General features: G+C 42.4%; 1 protein-coding gene across 4 annotated transcripts in view; it reads left to right on the plus strand.

Annotated features, from left to right (window-relative positions):
* PUF60 (poly(U) binding splicing factor 60) overlaps positions 1 to 23,260 on the plus strand; it is a 35,961-nt gene extending 12,701 nt beyond the window's left edge. For 2 of the 4 annotated variants that reach the window (XM_068933687.1, XM_068933683.1), the window contains 10 exons: positions 5,091 to 5,186; positions 6,894 to 6,983; positions 8,031 to 8,081; positions 12,167 to 12,328; positions 12,802 to 12,894; positions 13,880 to 14,093; positions 14,420 to 14,610; positions 18,403 to 18,538; positions 19,006 to 19,241; positions 20,945 to 23,260. In XM_068933687.1, coding sequence (XP_068789788.1) covers positions 5,091 to 5,186; positions 6,894 to 6,983; positions 8,031 to 8,081; positions 12,167 to 12,328; positions 12,802 to 12,894; positions 13,880 to 14,093; positions 14,420 to 14,610; positions 18,403 to 18,538; positions 19,006 to 19,241; positions 20,945 to 21,244 — 1,569 coding nt within the window. In that variant the 3' untranslated portion in view covers positions 21,245 to 23,260. The remainder of the gene's footprint in view (positions 1 to 5,090; positions 5,187 to 6,893; positions 6,984 to 8,030; positions 8,082 to 12,166; positions 12,329 to 12,801; positions 12,895 to 13,879; positions 14,094 to 14,419; positions 14,611 to 18,402; positions 18,539 to 19,005; positions 19,242 to 20,944) is intronic. The other 2 variants (XM_068933684.1, XM_068933686.1) reach the window with 1 other exon arrangement.
* Positions 23,261 to 23,641: the final 381 nt, after the last annotated feature.

Raw genomic sequence — 23,641 nt, forward strand, 5'->3', positions numbered from 1 at the left:
ATTTCCCTTTTAAAAAGAAGCTCACCTTCTCTCACTTCTATTTTCTTCTCTCCTCCTGTTTTTCTTATTCCTTCCTGTTTCAGTATGTTAAAATAAGGCAGTTCTCAAGGTGGCCAGGGTTAGTATAAAACGCCAACTGCTTTTCAACAGTTACTGTTATATTGCTGCTTAGCAGACTTGAATTAATTGTAAGGCATGGTGAACCTTTTCTTGATAGTCCTAATGTGTTAGAAAAGAGAGAAGCAGTGGTCTCAGTTTACTCTGAGTGATGATAGAGATTGGGATTATTTGACACCAAATCTGTTCTCTGCTTTTTAGATAGACTGGAGTAACAGAGAGGGCAGTGGTCTTCCTTGAAGAAACTCTCACTGTTGAAGGGTAGTTGATGATAAGTTTTTAATATAGCTGTACTGTTGATCAAGAAAAGCATGTATTTGTTGGTCCCTCTGTAGAGGGCTGTGGGATAGCACAGAGCTTGGAACCAGGTTCAGTCGTGTCTGGGTCTAGGTTCTTGGCTCTGACTTCTGGATCACTTCATCATCCTTAGTTTTGATTCTTCCTTCTATGCTGGAAATCAGATGTTCAGATATTCTGAAGCTATGCCATATCGTGAGCTTGTACTTCTTCTAAATTGCATTGAATATAGATAGGCAATATTCTCTGTTACTTCTACAAATCATATCAACTTATGGTCACTGAAGTGGCTTCTTTATTGTGAATGGTTAAACTTGATATCCTTTCCACTGCATTTCTCTGGTCCGAAGTCTCATAGCTCCTAAACTGTGATAATTAATTTTTAAAAAGTTGAGGGGAAATAGAAACAGCAATAGACAAACCTGATTTGTTTGTTTGTTTTTTTTAAATAATCAATAGAAAACTACAGATGTTTCTGGAGCTGCCTGTACAATAGCATATATGTAAGATGGAAACAAATGGGAAGGGGAGGCAGAGAGTTGGTCAGAAAAATTTTGTAGCCAGTTGGTTAAGAACTAGTATGGTTTAAAAAATAAAAAAATAAAAAAACTTTCGACAGTCAAAATTAATGATGATGTAACAATGATGGCAATGGTGCGGCTCTCCTGTCTTTGACGTTACTGACCACACAGCTCATTGTGGCAGCGTTGCTTTGTTGATATTTCTTGGTTTTGATTTGCATGTGGGCTATGCAGAAGTATCTTTTGATCGGTAGTGTGCACTTGAGTTCTCCAATTTGCAGGCATGAAGTGGTCCCAACTACCTCTGTTCTTGTTGATGTATCCGCTTTCTTTTGTTTTATTTTTTCCCTGTGTGTCTATGCATGTTTTTTAATGTAGCTATGAATTTCATCTTGAAGAGAGCAGTGAAGTATTTGCAACTCTAGAACACTATATTCAGATACTTGTACAATAGGTTTTTATGTTAGAAGGATTTATTGGGCATCTGCTCAATGTTCGCTGATTCTAGAAAATGCTTACAAATCCCTTTCAGTGAACTTGAGACTTTGAATGCACAAGACCAAAAGTCTCATTTGCTCTTGTAAAATAAGAGAGTAAAAATGATTTAGAACGTGACATTTCTGAACATCAGTGAGCTCATCTTACAGCATTCTTTGCTTTCAAGGTAGGTGAGCTCCTAATCCTTGCCCTTAAAAGCCTGACCAGAGAACAAGGAAGCAGTGTAACCTGTATGCAGATTGCGGTCAGTGATAAATGGAGACAAATGAGCTAATCCGGCAGAAACTTTGCAGTAAGGGATGTACTTAAATTCTTGTGTTCTGCTATTAACTTAAATTTTTCCCATGATAATTCTTATACTGATACCAATAATGTTCATGGACACAATGGCAAATTCTATTGAGCCTACTACAAATATATTACTTAATATTTATCCCTTCTGGTATCTTAAGTGGTTGACTGTGAACACTGGTTTGAGAGAGGAAATGAGTTCTACTTTTGATGGATGATATAGACAGAACTTACACAAGCGAAAAAAAAGTCCATATCCTGCTACTTCAAACCGAGAAGGCAGTAAGGTTGTGAAATTGATTCCAGCAAACTTGCTGACCTTACTGTAGTGATACTCTGGCTTCTTCCTCTGTTGCAGTCCTACTCTCGCTTGGCTTGGCCAAGATCATCAGAAACGCGCCCAGAGGTCTCACTGAGCCTATGAAAAACTTTTGATTTCCTGTCAGTTTATACTGTGCTTTCATGCCAATTAAAATAGTGGGAAGGGTGAAGTTCCCCCAGGGTGCAGTCTGTCCATGGGATTCAAACTCGGAACAATCCTACTCTGCATCTTCACAAATGGATAAGATTCTACCCTAAATCTATTTGGAAAGCATGATCACTTCTTCCCCAGAAATCTGTAGTCCAATAGGGTACTTTAGTCACTACCGTTTAGGTAAATGAGTTGTCACGAGATCTCAAAATAAAGAATGACTGGACAACGTAGGCAAGTGTTACATTTAATATGTCAGAACATATCAAGTAACGTATGTGGGGTGGGGTGGGCTGATTATATGTGCACTGTGATAGGCTGTAAAACAGCCATTTCCCGCATGCAATAATTAAGGATTATCTGCTTAGAAGGAATATGACCTCACTTTATATGCAGAGCTTAAAATAGAAGAATTGATTAGTGAGCTGACTAAGCAGCGTTTAGCATCAAGTTTACATCAGATCAGTCGGAGAAAAAGATTCATGGCAGCCCTTCTCTAGGGGCAAGTAGATGCACCCCTGTGTAATGTGTCAAAGGAGTGTCAGGTGACTCCATCCAGTGAGGAGTATCACAGTAAAGAGCTCTACAATCTCATGATTGTGCATCCACTATATGAGCAATAGAGCTCTACAATCTCACAAGCGTGCATCCGATATATGAGCAACAGGAGCAAATGGGCCAACAAATACAGCTGGGGGTTGCAGCCTTCATGGTACTTAATGTTCTTAGTATTTAAGGGTTGTCACATTTAAGCTTCTGCTTTTACAGATCTATCTTGTAATTACTGTAGATAAAGTAGACTGTTTAGGAGGCCTTGAATTTGGAGACTGTTGTGCCCTGCATCCCGCCCCTTTGTAGTGGGAGGACTCAAGGGTTGTTTTCTTGGGCCTGTGCCCCCAACATATATTCTAAGACTATGTAAGAAGTTTCTGCTTCTGTGTCTTTTGTGCTGCCTTTTACTTATTGAATGTGGCAATTTATGTTATAACATTTATTTATTTTACATCTAAATGATTACCCTAAATTGAGACCACCATGTGAACGGACTTGAGCTCCATTTATATTTAGGTGGTATCTGTGTTTATTATGGAAAGAATTCATCTGGTTAAATTATCTTCTAACTATATTTCACTCTTTTCTTCCCTCTCACAAGCCAAACGTTCTATGTATCAATATATAGAGCAAATATGAAAATATCGTAAGAGAGAAATGGAGCCATCAGCAAGATTTTGATTCTCGAGGAAATGCATGACTGATCTCTTCTCTACTGAATGTTACTGCAGTAGACATAAAGCAGGAATTGGGCTTATGCTCTTGTGAGGAGATGTACAGCATGTGGCTCTCTTCATGGAAACGTCTGTGTACTTTTACCTGAAACACTCTGCTAGTATTAAGCATATCTGACAGTTCTGTTGTGTCTTGAGAGTTGCGGCAGCTTGTCTGTTTATTAGTATGTGTTGCCCTTCACCTGGTGGCAAGATAAAGAGGATGCAATTAAAAATGCAGTTTCTGTGTAACCATGCTGCAGAATCTTTTGCTTCTGAAATACTGCATTTTTCTCTCTGAGGCTTAAGATGTATCCAAGAAGTAGTTTTTTGCCAGTCTCCATTTTGGAGAGTATATTACTTATTTTCATATTAGAAAGATCTGTTAAAATTTTCTCCGGTGGAGGTGGTGAGTGATCTTTCAGAAACACTTCTGCCTGCAATAAACTTCTAAGTTGTTAGGCAGTATTGTGAGTGCCATAAGCAAGTGTTTCGTTCCCAGTGACTGGGAATCAAACTAATGGGCGTACTAGCTGTTCCTTGCACTAAACTACCAATTACTTTTGTATTATACCTTTCCTAAGTGACAGCTTTGTTGTTGCAAAGCCAGGAGAATTGTTTTCATTTTGCCATCTGGATGGGTCTGTTCCTTGTTTTTCCTGTAGCATTCTTGTTACAGAGTGCTTACACAATTACTGGAGAACTGAGACATCCGTTAATAGTTTTTTAAAGATGAACCCCATTTTGGCTGGCAATTATGTGATGGCATTTTTGGGATGCCTAAGAATACTATCCTGAGGATAGAAGTTGGCAGATGCTTACCAGAAAGACATAAGCTGCTGAGTTGCTTTCACCAAAACCAGTTTGATATGTGTACCTCAGAAACCTACTGTTACTTAACGTGGTAGGAAGAATTGACCAATTATATCACAGGAAGGGACTTCAGGGGAAAAACATGAGCATGAAATGAAGAGGTCAGTAGAATACCCAAAGCACAAAGAGGACCAATGTTTGTTAGGTACACACATTTCTGTGAAATAATGAAGAGTTGATTCAATGGCCCAGAAGCTTCTTTCTATGCCTATTGTGATGCTGGGAGTGGGAATTTGCATGTGCAGGTAATATGCATCAAATCAAGTATGAGGGAAAAGTGCTTCTTTGTGAGCTAGTACTTAGATCAGTATGTGAAGTTTATAAAGCTCAGAGAAGATTTTAAAAAGAACTTGAAAAACCAAGAAAAACAAACTGATAATAGGAGGAGATGGAAGGAGGAAATAGGGACATTCAATAGAGAATTTAACTGTTGAGAGGTATGATGGAGATGATATGAGTGAAAACTGGGAATTATTTCTTTTCACTGAAAAGAGGAAGATTAGGGAACTTCTTAGGCCAGCTATTCAACATGTACAATTCAATTTTATTCAATTTGTACAATTGATGGTATAGCGTCCCCAGGGGAAGTGGCTAGAATGTTAAAGAACAGGTTTTCATGAATTACTAGTAGGTTTGGGGAGACTTTTTTTTGAAAACTTTGACATCCTAACATTAAGTGCGCTGGGTTTCTGGGAATAAGGAAACTGGAAGCTTTTGTGAGAACAGTTTTTTATAAGTATTTTTTTACTTTCTCAGGGTACGGAGTCCATAAAGATGGAAAATGGACAAAGCACAGCAGCTAAACTGGGGCTTCCTCCCCTCACACCTGAACAGCAGGAAGCTCTCCAGAAAGTGAGTAAACTTGATGTGTATTTACTACTACTACTTTTTTTTTTTTTAAAAAGCACTAGTTTCTATTATTATTCTTGTAAAAGGAAACTCATCCACCAAGAATATGTATGGGATAATGGCCATGCTGTGTGTAGATTCACTCTTTTAAATTTGTGCCCAAATGTTTATTATAGTTAGGAGCTTGTAGTTGCTTTTTGGGGACATGATAGGGAATTTGTTGGGTGTTTTGGGTGGGGCGTTAAGTCAAAATCAAAGTAGAAAATACTTTGAGATCACATTGTGATTCTGAGACAATATGCGACTGCTGCAAAGTTATTGTTAGAAGCAGCATGTACTCCACAAGGACTAGGTTTCTAATATGCTCCAGCTGATCTTTTGCTCTACCAACACAAGAACACACTGCAAAACATCTTGACCTTTTCCCCCGTGCCCCTTTTCGTATTGTAAAGCGACCCCTTAGCATGCAGCAAGTATTTTCAACCCCTTTGAGCCAACCTGTTTTAATCTAGATAAAAATTCAGTCCAGCTCTGATTTCTGGTTGTTGGTCCTGTTTTATACAGCTGTGGGGAGGTTACTACTGACTTCTGGCTCGCTTTCCTGATGAGAGTGAGCGGTGCCTGGCTTACTGAGAGGAGAGCAGAGTTGGGAAAAGAGGGGAAGAGAACAAAACCAGGGAATGTGGGAGCTGTGGGCTAGGTGTCTTCTGTACTCTGGTGAGGCAAGTACAGTATTGCTCTGGGTAGGCTTCGTGTGAATGTTCCCATAATGCTGAAGCTGCTTGTGTGTGTGTTGTTTGGCTCACAGTGCAAAACGGCCTCGTTTCCTCTGGCTGCTCCATAGCTGACAGATGTAAATCCCCTTGTCCGTTTCCAGGTTTCCGAAGCACACGTCTCAAATCCACGATTTAGAGTCTGCCGTTCCCTGGCACCTCCCAAACACGTACAGCCATGGAAAGCAGGTGCCTGAGGGGTTGGCTGAATGTGTCTGTCCCCTCCCCTGGGAGTAGGCACATATGTGGGTTTCCCTTGACAAAGAGCCTCCATTTCAACACCATTGGGTGTGAAGATCAGGCTTTGTCAAATTTTAGAGGCTGAATGAAAAAGACAAATCAGCCTTGTGTCCACAGGCCAGGAACTGGAGGAGGAGAGCTGGAGCATTTTAGTGAGCAAAAGAAGTGGGTCCTCCAAGTTAGAATAGGCCAGATGTGATAAGGAAGGGGAGGGGGAGTGCCCAGTCCAGAGACTGGGCATGGGGATTAGGAGCCCCCTTCCCTTTTGTAGAACTTCTTTGTCCAGATGTTCTCTGAGTGGAAAGGACTTGAAGGAGGCTATCTGTCCTGCCCTCATCCCAGCAGGTAAGGTGCTATGGTGGGATCTAAGGGGCAGAGGGAGGAAGAGGGGAAATGCTAAGTGTGTAGTGCATGCTGCTTCCCTAACATTGCGCCTGCTGCAGACTTGAATCCATCCAGTCCTCTGTTCAAGCATTATGCTATATTTCAGGGCTCGCGACTCCAAGATTCAGAGCAAGACGTTAGTAAGCTGTTGGCCGTTGGCTAATGTACAGTGCCTTAGCGCTTAGGGCTGGAGCACCGGAAAGCACCATTGGCAGCCAGTTGTGTGGTTCTGGGGAACTGTGGTATAAAGTCAAATGTCATTCCCTATTTTGTGGTATTGTCCTGTGACTACAGAGTCTGTGTTTCCTTCTAGGCAAAGAAGTATGCAATGGAGCAGAGTATCAAGAGTGTGCTGGTGAAGCAAACCATCGCCCACCAGCAACAGCAGCTCACCAACTTGCAGGTGAGAGACTCTCTTGAGATGCTCCTTTTGCTCTTACTCTCCCCCACAAGGTGGAGTTCTTTTTGCACTTAGAACCAGAGCACAGCCCTGAGGTCTGCCCGGAGCCAGGTACTTGCACTTCTCTTTCCACAGGGAAATTGAAGTATGCTGTCTTCAGCCCTCTAAAGAAATCCCCTTTTCTGACTCATGTAAACTGCCCCCAAATTTCACACATTTAAAGAGAAAATTTTCCTAAGAATTTCTCTCCTGTTGGAGGGAAGTTTTATCTCCTTCCTGTTGGTTGGCCAAATGCTTCTTGAAAAGCCAGAAGCCAAAAAAACTACTGTGGATTCCACATTCAGCCTACATGGTGTCTAGGGTTACTGGGAACAGTATCCTTTCACCATCTTTTCCCCTTAAGGAGTGGGTGCCTGTCTCTTGCATGACTGACAGTGTTATCCCCGTTGCCTTCCCCCTTCTCCCCTGTACTCCATGAATTTCACCGAGAAGTTCGGTTGGCTATTCCTGCTAATGCTGGAATGCCTGTGTCCTGGGAGAATCCTTAAACTACTATTTAAATCTTCCTTCCTCCCTTTGAACACAATACTGCCTTAACTCAAAGTTAAGAAGTCCAAAATAATGGTTTTGGGGTGTTGGGTATTTTTTCAATGAAGTGTCAGTGTGGATGTGCTTGCCACATTAGGCAGCTCTGGCCTTTCAGGGCTGTGCGTGTTTCTGAGTGGCTGTTCTAGTTGAGGGGCTCCTTTTTAAATGCTGGGGGTGAATCAACGACAGTGGTTACAGAGGTTACTATTGCCTTGAGTCCCCCCTGGGAGAAGACCCTGCTTCCTGAGGCAGTGGCAGCAGCACAACTCCACCCTGACCTGGTGGGACTGGAATCTGCAGGGTCCCAGCGCTGGACAGTCCTTGGGACCAGGCAGTGAGGGGCAAGGAAGGAGAGGCCTCTCTCGCAGGGTCCCTGTGCCGCCGCTCTGCTTGAGTTTTTACAAACAGCCATAGTGTATGCTCAGCTCCAACAGACTGAACTCTGTCTTTACTGTCTTTCAGATGGCAGCAGTGACAATGGGCTTTGGAGATCCTCTCTCACCTTTACAATCGGTCAATAGACATATTCACTTCTTCTTGGGCACTTTGTCTTAGTCAGGGCCTAGAGTGGGGAAGTATTTAGTTGGTAATACAATGCTCTTAATTCGACCCAGCACAACCCTCCCACATACCCACCTGTTATGGACAAGTACAACAAGCAGAGGCAAAGTGTAAACTTCCCAGAGGAAGACCCTGGGCTGGGTGCAGTCTGCTGTGGCACTGGCAGTCGGGGCCCTGGAGTCAGTTGGCAAAGAAAGCTTTAGATTTCGAACAATTCTGAACACACCTGTGAAATTGTGGGAGCTGCATTTCTAGGGATGCTACAGTTCTGAGGTCCTGACCTAAAACTAACTGCCAAGGTAACTCACAAATGGGCAATTTCTTACAAAGCAAACTCACGGCACCAGAGACCTGGCAGCTAAGGTGCTGGGGAGGACTGGGGCACTATAGGCTTGCAGAGCATTTTGTAGCCCAGATGTAAGACTGTTCTTACTGTGCATGTTTCCAGCCTAGGTGAATATGGCATGTCTCGAGTAAAGTAAAAGCAGGATGAAAGTAACAGAACTGCAGGACTATTCAGAGAACCAGTGCACTCCTTTAGCGCTTGAATTTCTAATCGGACATCACAAAGAGTTTGATTACCTGGGATTATCCATCCCCTCCTTTTTCCTAGACATGTTGGACAATGGCCCCTGCAAAAAGTGCAAAAAGCTCCACTCTGCATGCAAAGATTCAGTTGTAAATATTTTCCCATCTTGCTGGAATATAATGTATCTGGTTGGTATAAAACACAACTGGAGGCCTATAATCCAAAATGAAAGACGCACTAAAACTAAAATCACCTGGTTTCCCTCCTTTAACACTACCACGGTAGGTTGCATGTCAGCAAGGGAGCCAAAATAAAATTTTTCAGGGGATGTAAGTTTGGAATGGAGTAGAAGGATGCATCTCAATATGAATTTGGCACAGCTGGTTTCTGAACCCTGGTGCCCAAGAAACCTCTAATTAGTAACCTAGATGCTTACTTGATAGCGTTAACTCCACCAGTTTTGCTAAATTGTTTTTGGCAGCCTGTTACCATTCACAGCTGGGCAACAAATGAAAAGCAGGTACTGATAATGTAACGGGAAATGTTTAAATTCTCATTAGCCTCAATGGCAGAGTTAATATTGTGAATCCTTCTCCTAAGACATCCCTCCCTCCATAGGGAGTCCGTGACTACTGCCAGTGGGACAGAACGGAGAAGCAGGTTTCTGCTCTGAATCATTCAGTAGTGGTACAGTTCAGTACAGTTAGGATACCCCTTTCTCAGCAAATGCTTTATCCCAAAGCCCATCAGGAATGTAGGAACTACGAGCAGACCTCTGTCCAACGTTTTTTTTTTCCTGTTGACAGGATTCATCAATTCCTACATGAAGGAAGTGCAGCCTGAACTTCCTATTGCGGTATCCTAGTGCCTGTGATTTTAGAAAAAATCCTCTTGTCTACTTAATCCTCCGAGTATTACAGCTCGAGACTTTCCATGTTGCATCAGCAAGATGAGCACAATTTCCTGGCATCATTGTATTAAAATTGAAGCTAGTGGTGATGTTTTTGCATCGCCTCCTTCATTTAAAGCAGCATTCTAAGATAACATTTTGGCTTGTCCTTAAAATAACCCTCACGAGCACTTAACTAACAGCAACGTTATATAGATACAAACATTGCTGCTGCCTTTATGAAGGTGGCAGATACCTTAAATTCCATTTTATAGGTGGAAAAGAGGGCCGGGGTCAGCTCTAAACTGCTGAGTGTGGCTAATGAAAACAATGAGATTTCTGTTCATGAGTTTTTTGACACTTAGTCCTGTGCTTAGTTCACAGGTATGTATTGCATCATTCCCCCAACATGATGCTACTGGTTCCAGTTACTAGTCCTCATGGTTCAGCTCAATTCTGCCTTTTATAGGTCCAGATTTCTAATATATTGCAGGTGTAACAAATTCCTCCTAACTCCACCCCACCTATTTTGATAGGATCTGTGCAGCAGAGTGGATTTCCTCCTGTGAAGGTTGCTTCCATGGGAGAGGACAAATGCCATCTTTCTTGCTACTGTTGCATTGATAACTGAAAAGAAAGGAATGTCCTCTTTGTGTATATATACCCTCCAGAAGTTGAGAAATCCCTCTGCCTGGTGCAAGGCTGCAGTGTCTTGTCAAAGAGCTCTCCTAGTATAGTACTACATTTGTATCACAGGCTGTGGCACCATGGGTGAGGCACTTAACTCACTGACACATGGGGTTAGATTGGTGATGGCTCTGAGACCTTAAATGGATACACTACACAGGGTGCGGGCTACTGATTACTGGCTTTTATGCACCAAAACTGGGAAGGTGTTGGAAAACCTGGGAGACAACACATCACCAGGCCTGTGTGTACACGTGCCATAGTCCACCCAGTTCACAGCACTGCAGAGCTATCAAAAACAAGCTGATTTTTTTAACTGTATGAAATATTTAAACCTAGTCAAGAGGCAAGTTTAATATCACTTCAGGAGCAGAAGTATGGGGTGAGAACCATTCCTGATTACAGTACCCCTGCCACGTGGAATAATAGGAGTTGAACCTCGTTGCCTTCACGGTTTCAGTTTCTTCCTATGGTCAATGTCAGACTCGCATACGTTTGTTATGTAGGAGAAGGATTTCTTCAGGTACAGTTTGTGTCCACACTCTTGTGACTGTCACAGATAAAATGCTTCTGTTTTACCATTGGAGTTCTAGCATCCCCAGACAGGTCAGAAGTCTGATCTCATTGTGCTCATGCTTGTTCCAGCATTATGAAAGTAGGCCTCTTGTAAAGGCCTTGATTGGAGACCCTCTTAAACAGTGGTGGTGGGGAAGAGGTGATTGTTCAGAGCTCCATACTGTGGTGCTAAGCATTGTAGTACTGGGGGAAAGGGAGAGGCATCAAGCTTAATGCTGCTTTTGCCCTACTATTCAGCAGTCTGTAGCACTTACTGCTTTATGTTTGTTCCATCTGTTCCATACAGAGCAGGAATGAAGCCCTGTGCGTATCTCCAATGCACTGTAATTCAGTCTTGCTGATCGTAGGGAGTTGCCTCTACAGAGACTTCATTTCTGCCTTGGTCCCAAGACATGCTGGCCAAACCTGTGATTTTTAGAAGGCAGTATCTTCCTAGAAGATAGAATGTTCATTAGTAGCAGCAACTATAGAATTGCAATATGGGGGAAAAATAATTAAAGGATACTGCTTTTGGGGATACCTGCTATAGGAAGTTTCTGGGTTTGTCTTGCAAACAAGTTTTCAGATATTTAGGAGAAAATAACACAGAGTCCTTCTCTGCACCAAGATTGATAAGGGCAGAGTCATTGGGGGCTGCACAACTATCTGAGCTAGTAACAACAGGCAGTGATAAGTACTAGCACCACACACTTAACTAAGAAATTTCATTTAACCATTTGATTTTTGCTTTGCTTTTGAACTGTGCAGTAGAAGTGGTGCCTAGTACTGGATCTTATACTGCCTGGGGAGGGGGGAAGGGGAGGAGGTGGTGGTGTGATGCTTGAGGGAGTGGGGAGGAGGTACCAATTCCAGAACCTTTGCTGCCTGGGAGAATGGGGGTGGGGGGAGTGACTAGGTGGTGCCCGGTATTGGATCTCTTGCTGCCCCTTGTGGGAGGGAATGGGAGGGGTTGCTAATAATACCTAGAATTGGAGCCTTTGCTGCCTGGAGGGGGAAGTTGTCTTAGAATGAAGTTATTTCCTCCTCCTGCAAGTGTTGCTGGAGATGTGATCATGCTGGGGTGGGCTAGACCTTATCAGTGGGATTGGAGTTAAGGCTGCTGAGGTGGCAGACCCCATCAGAGATTGACTGTGCCCCTGGGAGTGAACTGTACTGCCTATCCGCTCCAGCAGTCTGTGCATTGAGCAGGAAAATACTTCTTTATCACTACATGTGTGCCAGGCTGTGCTGCAGCCAGTGAGGAGCTACCTGCTGTTGGGTCATAGCTCCTGGGAGGGAAGGAGGAAGGGAAAAGAGTTGTCCTGACATCCATTGCCACCCCCTAATCTAACCAGCCAGTTCTTCTTTCCAATACAGATGGCAGCTCAGAGGCAGCGCGCCCTGGCCATCATGTGTCGTGTGTATGTGGGCTCCATATACTATGAACTGGGAGAAGATACCATTCGTCAGGCCTTTGCCCCATTTGGACCTATAAAAAGCATTGATATGTCCTGGGACTCTGTTACAATGAAACACAAGGTTGGTTAACAGCGCTTGAGTGATGGTTTTTCATATCAGTCTTTAAGGCTTTCCTGATCATATCCAGGAGAAGAAGGAGCCTTTAGCCTACTTTCTAGTTCAGACCTAGGATACTTTAGTACGTTGACTTGTCTGTGGCTGCCTGCTCTACTTAGCTTTGCAGGATGCTGCAGTGGGAACCAGATGTGTATGGGGATGGTGTGCATGAAAGATGCTGAGCAGTTAGCAGTCCTATATGCAGTGGCTCTCTATTAGGCCTCTGGGTATGAGAAACTCGGGAAGCAGGTGGCCGTCGTGGGTCTGTGCTTCAGCCTGCCATTTTCTGCTTTAATAAAAAGCTTCTCTAGGGAATAGCTTTCTCAGGCCACGATAATTGGAATCTGGTACACGGGAAGTTGTGGCTGCGTTAGCTGGCGCTAGTTTGAGACAAGCTGAGGCTGCTATGATTCAGTAAGAGTATCCTTCTGTCCTAGGGTTTTGCCTTTGTGGAATATGAGGTGCCTGAAGCTGCTCAGCTGGCCTTGGAACAGATGAACTCTGTCATGTTGGGGGGAAGAAATATAAAGGTGAGTAGCAGGCATGCTTTGAAACGTCTTGTTTCTTTTTACTGCAAATAAAGTTTTTCATGGCTAGAAATGCTTCCCACAGCACTGTATTGTGGAAGGTAACCTAAAATCTATTTCCTGATGGACCTTCATGTTTGACTCACTAAGTACATGGTGGCTCTTGGCCCCTTGATCTGTGAGGAGAAACCTTCCGAGCGCCTATGTAATCTAGAAGGTTGTTCTGGTAAGCTGGCTCTTCCCCCCCATACAAAGAATGGAAGTCTCTTGAGGAAAAAACAAAGGCATTTGGTATTTTTTGCCTTCTTAGTATGTTATGCCTTTGTGGATGATAGATAAGTCGCATCTGGCTTTTGTTGTGCCTGTTGATGTATAAGGGACTTCAGGTAATGGCTCACCCTTGCCAGACAAAAAGGAGATGTTCAGGACAAACTGAAAGAAACAAATGACTTCAGCAGCTGTGTTTTTCTAGGCAGTAAGAAAGAGATTACTGTCCAAAGGTGGAACTTTGGGGGAAACTTTAGCATTTTCTGCAAGTACAGTGTTTTATATCTTGCATTTATATCTCTGATTATGTTCTGCATATCTGCAGTGTCCATTTCTAAGTGGTTTTTAGGAGCCTTCAAAAGAAGGGTATAGAAGCATTGTGTCTTGCTTCCAGTATTGATCTCACTTTCTGGAAGCTGGTCTCTGGTAGGTGAGGGGAGATAAGTGCTTGCTTAGAAAAAATGGGGAGAAGAAAAGGGGGGTCTGTCTAGGCTCTGAGACTTTCTGGAGTCTCCTGTAGAGCAGGCTGTATCCCAGTACTAAGAGTTAACTGTTGCCCTTTTACTACTTGTGACGTTATGATGGGCTATATGGGTTGAACAGGCAGTCAAGCAGCTGTCTTGAGTTCTTGCCTTCTGTATGCCTTGGCAAGTTGTGAGGCTGCTGTTCAGCATCTTACTTCAACGCTTACTGGACTGTTTGTTTGCTGTGTTCTCTGCAGGTTGGAAGACCGAGTAATATAGGCCAGGCACAACCAATTATAGACCAGCTAGCAGAAGAGGCAAGGGCTTTTAACCGCATCTATGTGGCATCTGTTCATCAGGATCTTTCAGATGATGACATCAAGAGTGTGTTTGAGGCCTTTGGAAAGATTAAATCCTGCACCCTAGCAAGGGATCCTACCACAGGAAAACACAAAGGCTATGGTTTCATTGGTAAAATGACTATGATATTTGTTGTGGGGTAGGGAATGTCATTGGGATCATCTTCATCCTTTTTACTCCAGTGGAAGAATTACTTTAAACTATGGAATAGGAATAAATTTGGAGGGGGATCTGTGCCTGAACATAGAAACCTAATTAGTTTGGAGATCTTACTGTGTTTACTATTCTTAACGATGGTTGTGTAATCAGAGGGGTAAGATGAGTGAACTAAGAAGTGAGGGACTTCTCACTGGAGCATCTAAATTGTCTAGTGAGAGAGTGGTTGAGTTTCCAAGTAAAAAAGGGTTATTTGTAAGCATTCCCCTTTCTCATTGCAGAGTATGAGAAAGCACAGTCTTCTCAAGATGCTGTTTCTTCTATGAACCTCTTTGACCTTGGGGGTCAATATCTCCGAGTTGGTAAAGCTGTCACTCCTCCAATGCCTCTCCTGACACCTGCTACCCCAGGAGGATTACCTCCAGCTGCAGCTGTTGCTGCAGCAGCTGCTACAGCAAAAATCACAGCACAGGTAAGGCACAGGCTGGTATCATTCTACAAAATGGATGGTTATTGTGGTCCTATTAGAATCAAGAGTGCAAGCTCTTCTAGCCATGTATTCACTAGTTTTAATGAAAGCTGTGTTCCCAGGACTTCACATGTAGAGGCTTGCCTAGGACACTTGTGAGGATCTGATACGTCAGCCTTTTGGAATAGAGTCTGATTGGAACTTGAAATAAAGAAATGGGCGAGGAAGGTTGAGGGAAGACTCCTTGTCTGGACAGACATACAAAAAAAATATGTAAAAGGTTATAGTAGCAACTAAAAGAATGCCAGAAATTATGTGATGGGCAGGTAGTAATGAGGGCAATAATAGTCACCTGAGTAATATTGTTGAAAAGACTCTGCCTGTGGTAAGGTGAAAGGCAGCTCTTATGGCTTTAGGCTGCATAGAAAACAGGTAATGAAGTGATTGAGCAGAACTGAATAGTGATGCAGGAGTGTAGGGGTTCTCAAATGTAGTTTGCTCAGAGACTACCGTAAGTGGTCAGAAGTAACAGAAGCTCCTGGCTATGATCAATAGGCACTCATGGAGGAGATTTGCCGTTGAAAGTAAGCCCCCATATCTATGCCCATTTTCCTTGCCTTGGAAGGAACCAGGGCCTCTCCATATGCCCCCACAGCCCAAGCAAGAAATGAGGGTTCCATGACTGTTGGGTTCTTGGAGCAAAAAGCTGCTGAAGTATACAGCCGATAGGCTGCTAATCAGCTGACTGGTGATAATTTTATGAACAGAGCTATTCATGAAAATACTTCTCTGAATCACAAGGTAAAGGTAGAAATGGGAGGGGCTGCCATTGTGTGGAACTGAAGTGGTTTGCATGTCAAAGTGCACTATAGTCTAGAAACCTCTGCAGTTGACTAGGCATGCTGCAACTTCCTCCTTTAAAAGAGTTATAGGAGTCAAAATGACTTTAGGGAAGAACTGTTAACCCCTCACTTAAGTAGAGACCTGTTACAAGCATGGATAAATTTTAGTGTTTCTGTAATATACTGCAAGATTTGTTACTGCAGGGGAAACTTTAAATTCTGGATGTAGAATCCTAGAAACAGAGGTTCTGCAGGACCTTAGAGATACTCATCAGTCACGTTCCCTTTACTTGGGCAAGATATGTATCTCATCAATCTTTCCGATGTCTGTCTGATTTGCCATGTGGCCAGTCATAGATAACTAGCAAAAAGAGTAAGAATTAGAGCAATTACAGAATATATCATCTCTGGTTTATGCTTCCAGTGTAGTTCTTGTATTCACTATTCTTGTATGAATAGTTTAAATTAAATACCGACCATATCTGTGTACATTTTAAGGGCTTTGTGGTTTCAAAGGAGTAGATTTGTGAAATTAAAGAAGCTAATCAGTAAACTCAGCTGGACTGAAGAATTCATGAACGTCAGAGGGAAGCTCTAAGTTGGATGCAACTTTGTCTGAAATTAGCATGCTGACCAAGGAAGCAGGAAGTGTCTCCACTCTTAATATGAGTAGAGACAGGTCCTGAATAGCAAAGATAGCTATGTCTTGACAGCCATAATACAAAAGTCAGCCTTGCAACAGAAGTTAAGAAGCTAGAGCTATTAGGAAGAGTTTCTCTAGCCCTTTGAGTAAAAGGTGGGGCAGCTAGAGAAAGGTGAACTCAAGATCACAGAGAGAGTCTAGGTACAGCACTGGATGCTTACACAAGTATTTTTCCTCACTCTTCCATAGAAGTGAAAGGCAGCCTGACTAATGAAGCACATGGAATTGCTGTATTTTAGATAGGAGTACAGCTCAGTTTGTCACGTGTAGTTGTATATTTAATAGTTTTATTGGTTTTGTTTGTTTTCTTAATTCTGTCAAGTCAGGACTATTGCCGTATGACTGGAGAATAGTAAACATGATACTTGTGTTCATATAATATGAAAAACTGATATCTACAGACTTTTCAGCCTAACCCTAATGGTAGGGAAAGACTGAAAAAAAGCTTTAAAGGAAGGACAGAGGTTTAAATAGAAACAGATATGGATTATATTTGAGTGTGCTAGGGAAACATCCTGCTAAGAGATAACTTTCTTTGGTAAGTCCTACTGTTATACTTTATTAGGAAAAAAGTGTTCTGCATATCCTACCCCTAGCTCAGAACATTATTTGGTAGACGCCCATATGAAAAGCTGTTAGACAAGACCAAAGCTATTGCAATGAATCTTAAGATGAAGACGGAGGTGAGGCTGACAGGCCTGTAGTTCTCTGGGTCCCCCTTGAAGACTGGAGTGACAGTAGGAGAAGAGTTCTAATGAAATTTGCCAGTAACACAGGGCTGAGCTGTGTTATTAATACATAGGAGAATTGGAATATCAGAAAGGAGGAGTGATCTTGAGGACTGGAATAAGAATATATGTGGCATTTATTAGTCGAGTACAAGATACTGCATTTAATGACCAAAACTCAAGAATTTTTGCTCTAAGGTGGGAGCTTAGGAGGCCCATGCAAATAAGAGGAGGATCTGGGTAATTAAATCATGAGTATAATGTGCTGTTAAAACAGCAAAAAAGTTGGGATTCTAAGATATATTAAGAAAACTATTTTCAGTAGTTTTACTGAAGTGTTATCATTTTAACAAGGTCTTCATCTGGAGTGTTATTTGCATTTTGGCTATCTAGAGTTAAGAGACTTATTTAGATTTTTAGAGAAGGACTGCACTGATAAAGAAAATGGAAAATCGGATATACAGGAAGAAACTAGAAAAACTTGGCTTACCACAACCGTAGAATAAAGGCTGAAAAGGGCATCAGATTTTTGCTTGAGTACAGTCCGTATGGAGGCAAGTAGATAACAGGATGGGAGAAGAGGTTCAGACAATGTGGACAACATGAAATGGCTATAAAATGTCTTAATTATCAAGGGTGGAAATTGGAAAAAAATGTTCAGCCATCAAAAGGGATGAAGTTCAGAAAGGCCTTCCCAATAGAAAATGGTGGTGGCAAAACTTAGCCATGTGTTCGTCTCACTCATAAACTCGCTGAGGTGATAATTGTCTGCAGTTGCTATGATCACAAAGGCCAGCGTCGGTGTTCTGTGTTGCTGCCTGCACCTCAAAGGTTAAAATCAGTCCTTTTGTTCTCTAGTTTTTAACTGATCTAAAAGCGTGTAGCTTTTGAAAATAGCAATGTTGTGCTCTCCCTTGCCCTGTCCCTTGCGCTTGCATTCACGTTTTTGGCCACGCTATTCTTTGAATCAGACAAGTGATCTGGCAGATGGCTAACCCTTAAGAAAAACTTAAGCTGGAAGAATTCCCTAACTGGTTTGTTGCCCAGCCCCAGAGCCCTGATGCTGTTGTCAAAAGGGGTGGATGAGAGCTCGCATCAATCTGTTTAAATGGATTAGCATTCCTTAGCATTAGTAAAAAGCTTTGTGTAGTGGATGAGCTATTCAACAATGCCTGTCTGGACTATTTTGAAGCAGTTTGAAAAGCTCTTAAGGCCCTCTAGAGTCTTAAGTAGGTTGAAACAAGTAGAGATTCCTCCTGCTCTGCAACTGCCTGCATCTTACAAACAATGTATTGAATACTTTGCTGTCTTTCATTCAGTAGTGTCCTTAACAGCTTGTCAGGATGGGTGAAATTTGAGATATGAGAAAACATTTTTCTTCCAGGGCTTGATGTCTGGTCTGTTATCCCTAGGACCTGCATATTTGGTACTTCCTTAAATGTGAAGAGAAAAGGGCTGACATAGCACAACTTTTTGATACAGAATTAACTATCTGTGGTGTGTGTTTGTTTGTTTCTTGCAGGAGGCAGTGGCAGGAGCTGCAGTTCTTGGCACTTTGGCAACTCCTGGGCTGGTATCTCCAGCACTGACTCTGGCCCAGCCGTTAGGGGCGTTGCCACAGGCTGTAATGGCAGCACAGGCACCAGGAGTCATTACAGGTATGTTTACTCTTCATTTCATCACTTGTATAATTGTTAAAAGCACAATTCTATACAGCTGGTGTCACAGCTAAGAAGGACTTGAAGCTGAAATTCCCCTCCCTGCCCTACCTTGTCAAGAACTTTTTATTTTTTCATTTGTGCAGCATAGCAGGAGTTTATTTTGGTATATAATAGATATGATGGGGGACTTGAACTTCCCAGCAGAAATTAACGGCAGCCTGAGTGAAGATGTGGATAGTTACTACTCCATGCAGAATCCTGCACTCTGCTGTCTCCCTTCTGGGCAAATACGTGATACGTGTTTTGGGTGCATGTGCCCTGTGTGCTGACCAAGTTGCTACTTAAGCCTCCCTGGCTATTCTTGGTGCAGATTCTGGGATCCTCTTCTTCACTGGCTAGCGTCTGTCCAAAGGTTGCAGAACGTTGGTTCTTTTCTTTATGCTACAGGGTCTGTTCTCTTACAGGTGTAACCCCTGCTCGACCTCCCATTCCAGTCACTATCCCACAAGTGGGAGTTGTGAATCCTATCCTAGCTAGTCCCCCAACGTTGGGCCTGATGGAAGTCAAAAAGGAGAAGGAGGAGGAGGAAGTGTTCCAGGAGTCAGAGAGACCAGAGATGTTGAGTGAACAGGAACACATGAGCATATCTGGCAGCAGTGCCCGTCATATGGTGATGCAGAAGTTGCTTCGTAAACAGGAGGTGAGTGTAATTTGACTGTCCTGAGCTGGTTCCAGCTGTCATCAGATGAGAGACCTAGGTTAGGTCCATCTTAATAACTCAGCAGTTCATGGCACCAGCTTCCAGCAGCAAGTACCTTAGGTGCCCCACAGAGCTGATGTGGGAGTACAAAGACTACCTGCTCATGTGCTGCTTGTGATGGTTCTTTCTTACTCTGCCTTTGGGAACTACTTCTCTTGAGTTTCTTCAGGGGTGCTGTCCAGTTACTAGGTCAGAAAAAGCCTGGCTAGTAGGGCTTTCTGATTAAGCCATCTGTTTACTCAGCGTAATTGAAAGGCCATCTTGGTTTGTTTTGGCTTAAAATTAAAGAAGCAAGACTGACACATTTGGAAATAGATTGCCTCTGACACAGTGTTAAGTCCACCTTTTCCCCGCAACCTCTTATGGTAGGGTGAAACTCTGAAGGGCTGACAAAAAAACGTCACAGAAGATGCAAAGAGGAAGAGGACAAGAATGAATGATGAGAAAATCCAGGACAATGGACTGAATGTAGATTCATAGATTTTTAGGTCTGGAAGGGGCCTTATTGATGATTTCATCAGGCTTCTTGTACAAGCATGGCCAGAGATTTGTCCCTGTGCGTGATTCAGGGTCTTCCTTGATACACAGATTTCCTGAGCTCTGACACTGAATGGACCATTTGTCTTCTCTCTCCCTCTCTGTTTGCACAGTAGGGATAATGCTGACATGCACGTCATAAGAGAGGATGAATGAGTTAGTGAATGTTCCCCTTTGCTTTCAGAGGGAAAACAGCATTACAGACACATCTTCGAGATTTTGACTTTGCTGCTAACTTTTCCTCTGCTGCGAGTGCCTTTCTCAAAGAATCCAATTCATTTGGTATACTTGCATGAAAAAAAGTTCAGCGCTGTCAACAAAAGGAGTCTTAAAACTACACCATTCTGAAAGCTATTTGGCATTCTCAACCTACAAATACCCTTCTGGTTATACTGCTCTTTCCGTAGGCCCATAGAGGCACTTATGCAGGCATGTGTGCCTAAGAACTGGAACAAGTATTTTTAATTATACTGAACCTGAGCTGCAGTGATGACTAGGCTGTGATACTGGGCAGAGCCAGAGATGTGGGGAGGGGATGTGGAATATCTGGGCGTAATGCACGAGAACATACAAAGAAACGGACTTGTATTTATCTATCTACTTTAATGATAGTATCTGGTCAACTGTTAATTGTCAGAGGTGTAAAAGAGTTGGTTAAAGCTGCCAGTGTACGCAGAGATATAAAACAATGTTCACCAAAATATATAACAATGTTGTTGAAGGTAACGAAGCAAAAAATAACTGGATAGCAACAGCACAAAAAAAATTAGAGAGGTCTTCATGTCACTTGTGCTTCAGTAATGAATCTTTTTTTAAAAAAAAAAAAAAAAAAGAGGTGGAACACAGCTTTTCTAACTGAGGCCAGCCACAGCACAGCAGTCAATTTCTCCCAAGGCATCAGGAGCGTGAACAGTTCTCATTCATTAACTAATTTATCTCTGAGAATTTGTGACATTATTGACTTCGTGTAATATGCTTGCAATGACACAGCACTGGAATGTCCTGCTCTGCTCAGGCCTGCTGCATCATCTATTGTGGCTTTGCAGATTGAACTTCAGTGTCTCATAGGGATTTTAATTCACTTGTTTTGTCCTTGCTCTCTGCAGTCAACTGTGATGGTGCTGCGCAACATGGTGGATCCAAAGGACATTGATGATGACCTAGAGGGAGAAGTGACAGAAGAGTGTGGCAAGTTTGGGGCTGTGAACAGGGTCATCATCTACCAGGAGAAGCAGGGAGAAGAAGAGGATGCTGAGATCATTGTCAAGATCTTTGTGGAGTTCTCCATGGCCTCTGAGACTCACAAAGCCATTCAGGCTCTGAATGGGCGCTGGTTTGCAGGAAGAAAGGTGGTGGCAGAGGTATATGACCAGGAGAGATTTGATAACAGTGACCTGTCAGCATGAACTTTACTTGAAAGAGACTTCTCCCTAGCCCCATCTGCCTGTCTGTTTTTTTTTTAGCCATGCGTAAGGAACGCTCCAGGGTGGGCGCAGATCTCTGTGATGTACTTGTAGTTTGGATAAAAGCGCAAAGAAAGCTAGTGTGTTTCTGTGTGTGTGTGTTAAAAGGGCTGACATCGTATCAGCTGAGTCTAGCTTGGATCTAGCCTCATCAGCCTAGAAGAGTGGAGCCAGAGCCCAAAGAAGGGTTGCTGCTTGTGCTCCTGCCTTACACACGCTGTGGTCACTTCAGAAACGCCCAGGTCAAGCTCCCATTTCACCTTTTGGGGGCTGGAATAGCAATTTTCATCAGAGATGAGCCATAAATGGTTGTAACGGAGCAGGGAATCTCTTCATGAAGTATTTCAGTAACACTCTTGAATGCTGCTGTGTTATTAATGATGTGTTATTACAGTGGAGGGTAGTCTGGCCAGTCCTGGGAGGGACCCTTCCTGAACAGTGCTTAGCACCTGCATGCTGAGCTTGGGATCTTGGGAGATGATGTGGACATGCTTATGCCACAGTTGTGTCTGTCTTCACTATGTGGACAGGTCTTGCAGGGAATGAGATCTAGATGTAGATGTTCTATGAACCACATATGAAGGGCTCTTCTGCATCAACAACTTCTGGCTTCTTTTGTGGACACAAATACAGAGAAAGGTGCTCTGCAAACCTGGGTCAGAGCCCAGAAGTGAACCAGCTGGGCCTTTCAAAGCATTCACATCCAGTTTGTTCTGATATCATAGTTTGGACCTCACAGTTCTGTTGATGGGTCAGAGCTACCTTTACTGATCCTCCCTTAATGTGCCAAAATATGAGCAGCAACACAGGCTGCAGATGTCACAGCTAGGCTGAGAATGGGAGTAGTGTTGTTTTGCAGCACCTAAAGTGCATTTATAAAATAAACATCTAGCCCTTGTACTATGGTCAGTGATACAGAAGACATGCTTTGCTGAAAGGAAAAGACTTTGTTGAGAACACAGATTTTGTAATACTTAAAAAGCTTGAATGCATTTACTTTTGAAATCTTTCTGTCTAGCTAATGACTAGGAACCAAAATAGCTCCTCATGTTAACGATTTTAAATATTCTAAGCACGTGAGAGAGGCTATTATTTTGCTTGTTATGCATAAGTGTTATGCACACAGTAGAGATCTGAAGAAAATGTTTAGTTTAGAAATTCATATAACAGAAAAATGATCTCAAAGGAACTTCAGAAAGGAGTTCTGAGTTGAGCTTCCTGCTGCTGCAGGTTGCTTCTAAGTTTAGAGATGCTTTTAAAATTAAGGTAGGGGTTAATTAAATGCTCAAGAGAATCTTTCTTCTAATGAAGGTTAGAAATTTGTATTGGCAGACTAACTCTATTTACAGTCAATTTATGTTAACTTGTTTTTGTACTAATATTTCCTGTTAAATAAGCTTAATTAACCTTTCTCTTTCCCTGTTATTTATTCTTATTCTGAGTTAACAGCAAGTCTGTCTTTTCAAGAAGTATTTTGATAGTCAAAGTCTCTTGAGATCAGCTTGCTGTTTGCTCTAGTCATCTGTCCTAGCAGCTCCTCTTTGCACTTGTTTTGAATTTCTTTTTCTTGAAAGTAGATTATTAGACCTGCTGAACATATTCCAGGTGAGGCCTTACTAGGGCCTGATTCAGTGGCATTCATCCTTTCTTGTCTGTGCTGGATAATGCTTCATCCCATGCCACCTGGGACCCCATTGACCTGTTCTACTACCACAGCATAGTGGTGGCTCATAGTCACCCCTTGATTTGGTAATGTGCCGCAGCCCCTTTGCTTTTTTTATCTGTGATACAGAAGAAAATTTACCATTGTTAACTTGTTCCAGGCTTTTATGACTACTACTGAAGAAAACCAAAAGACCTCTCCCATGACTTACATTGTTCTTTGTCTAGCTTCCATTCTGCCATTTGCTCCTGTTCTGCTGGCTGGATTCAGAGTATAAAGAGTGCACTGGAAGTCTCCTTTTGTCTTGCTGGTAGTTTTTTTAAAAAAAAAAAAGATAAAAGTTGATTCAAGGGGAAAGCCTAAATTAAAAGGTGGCAGCCTGAGTGTTAATAAACATGTTTATTAACAAGATTAATCTTACCTGGTTGACTAGATATTTTACAAGTTTAAGAAAACTAACTTTGTAACAGTCTGACATTTCAAATGTCTGACAAAAGAGCAGGTATTTTACAACATTTTAATTAAACACTATAGCATGAGCTAAATACAAATTGATTAGGAATAGCTGACAAACAGATCTCAAAGTATCATCAACAGAAATATCATCAAATTAAAGCTTTTTTTCCTTGGGGGGAAAAAAAACTAATAGGAATCTGATTTAGGCCCAGTGTACATCT

Source organism: Struthio camelus, chromosome 2 (genome assembly GCF_040807025.1).
Source record: "Struthio camelus isolate bStrCam1 chromosome 2, bStrCam1.hap1, whole genome shotgun sequence".
Lineage (NCBI taxonomy): Eukaryota > Metazoa > Chordata > Aves > Struthioniformes > Struthionidae > Struthio > Struthio camelus.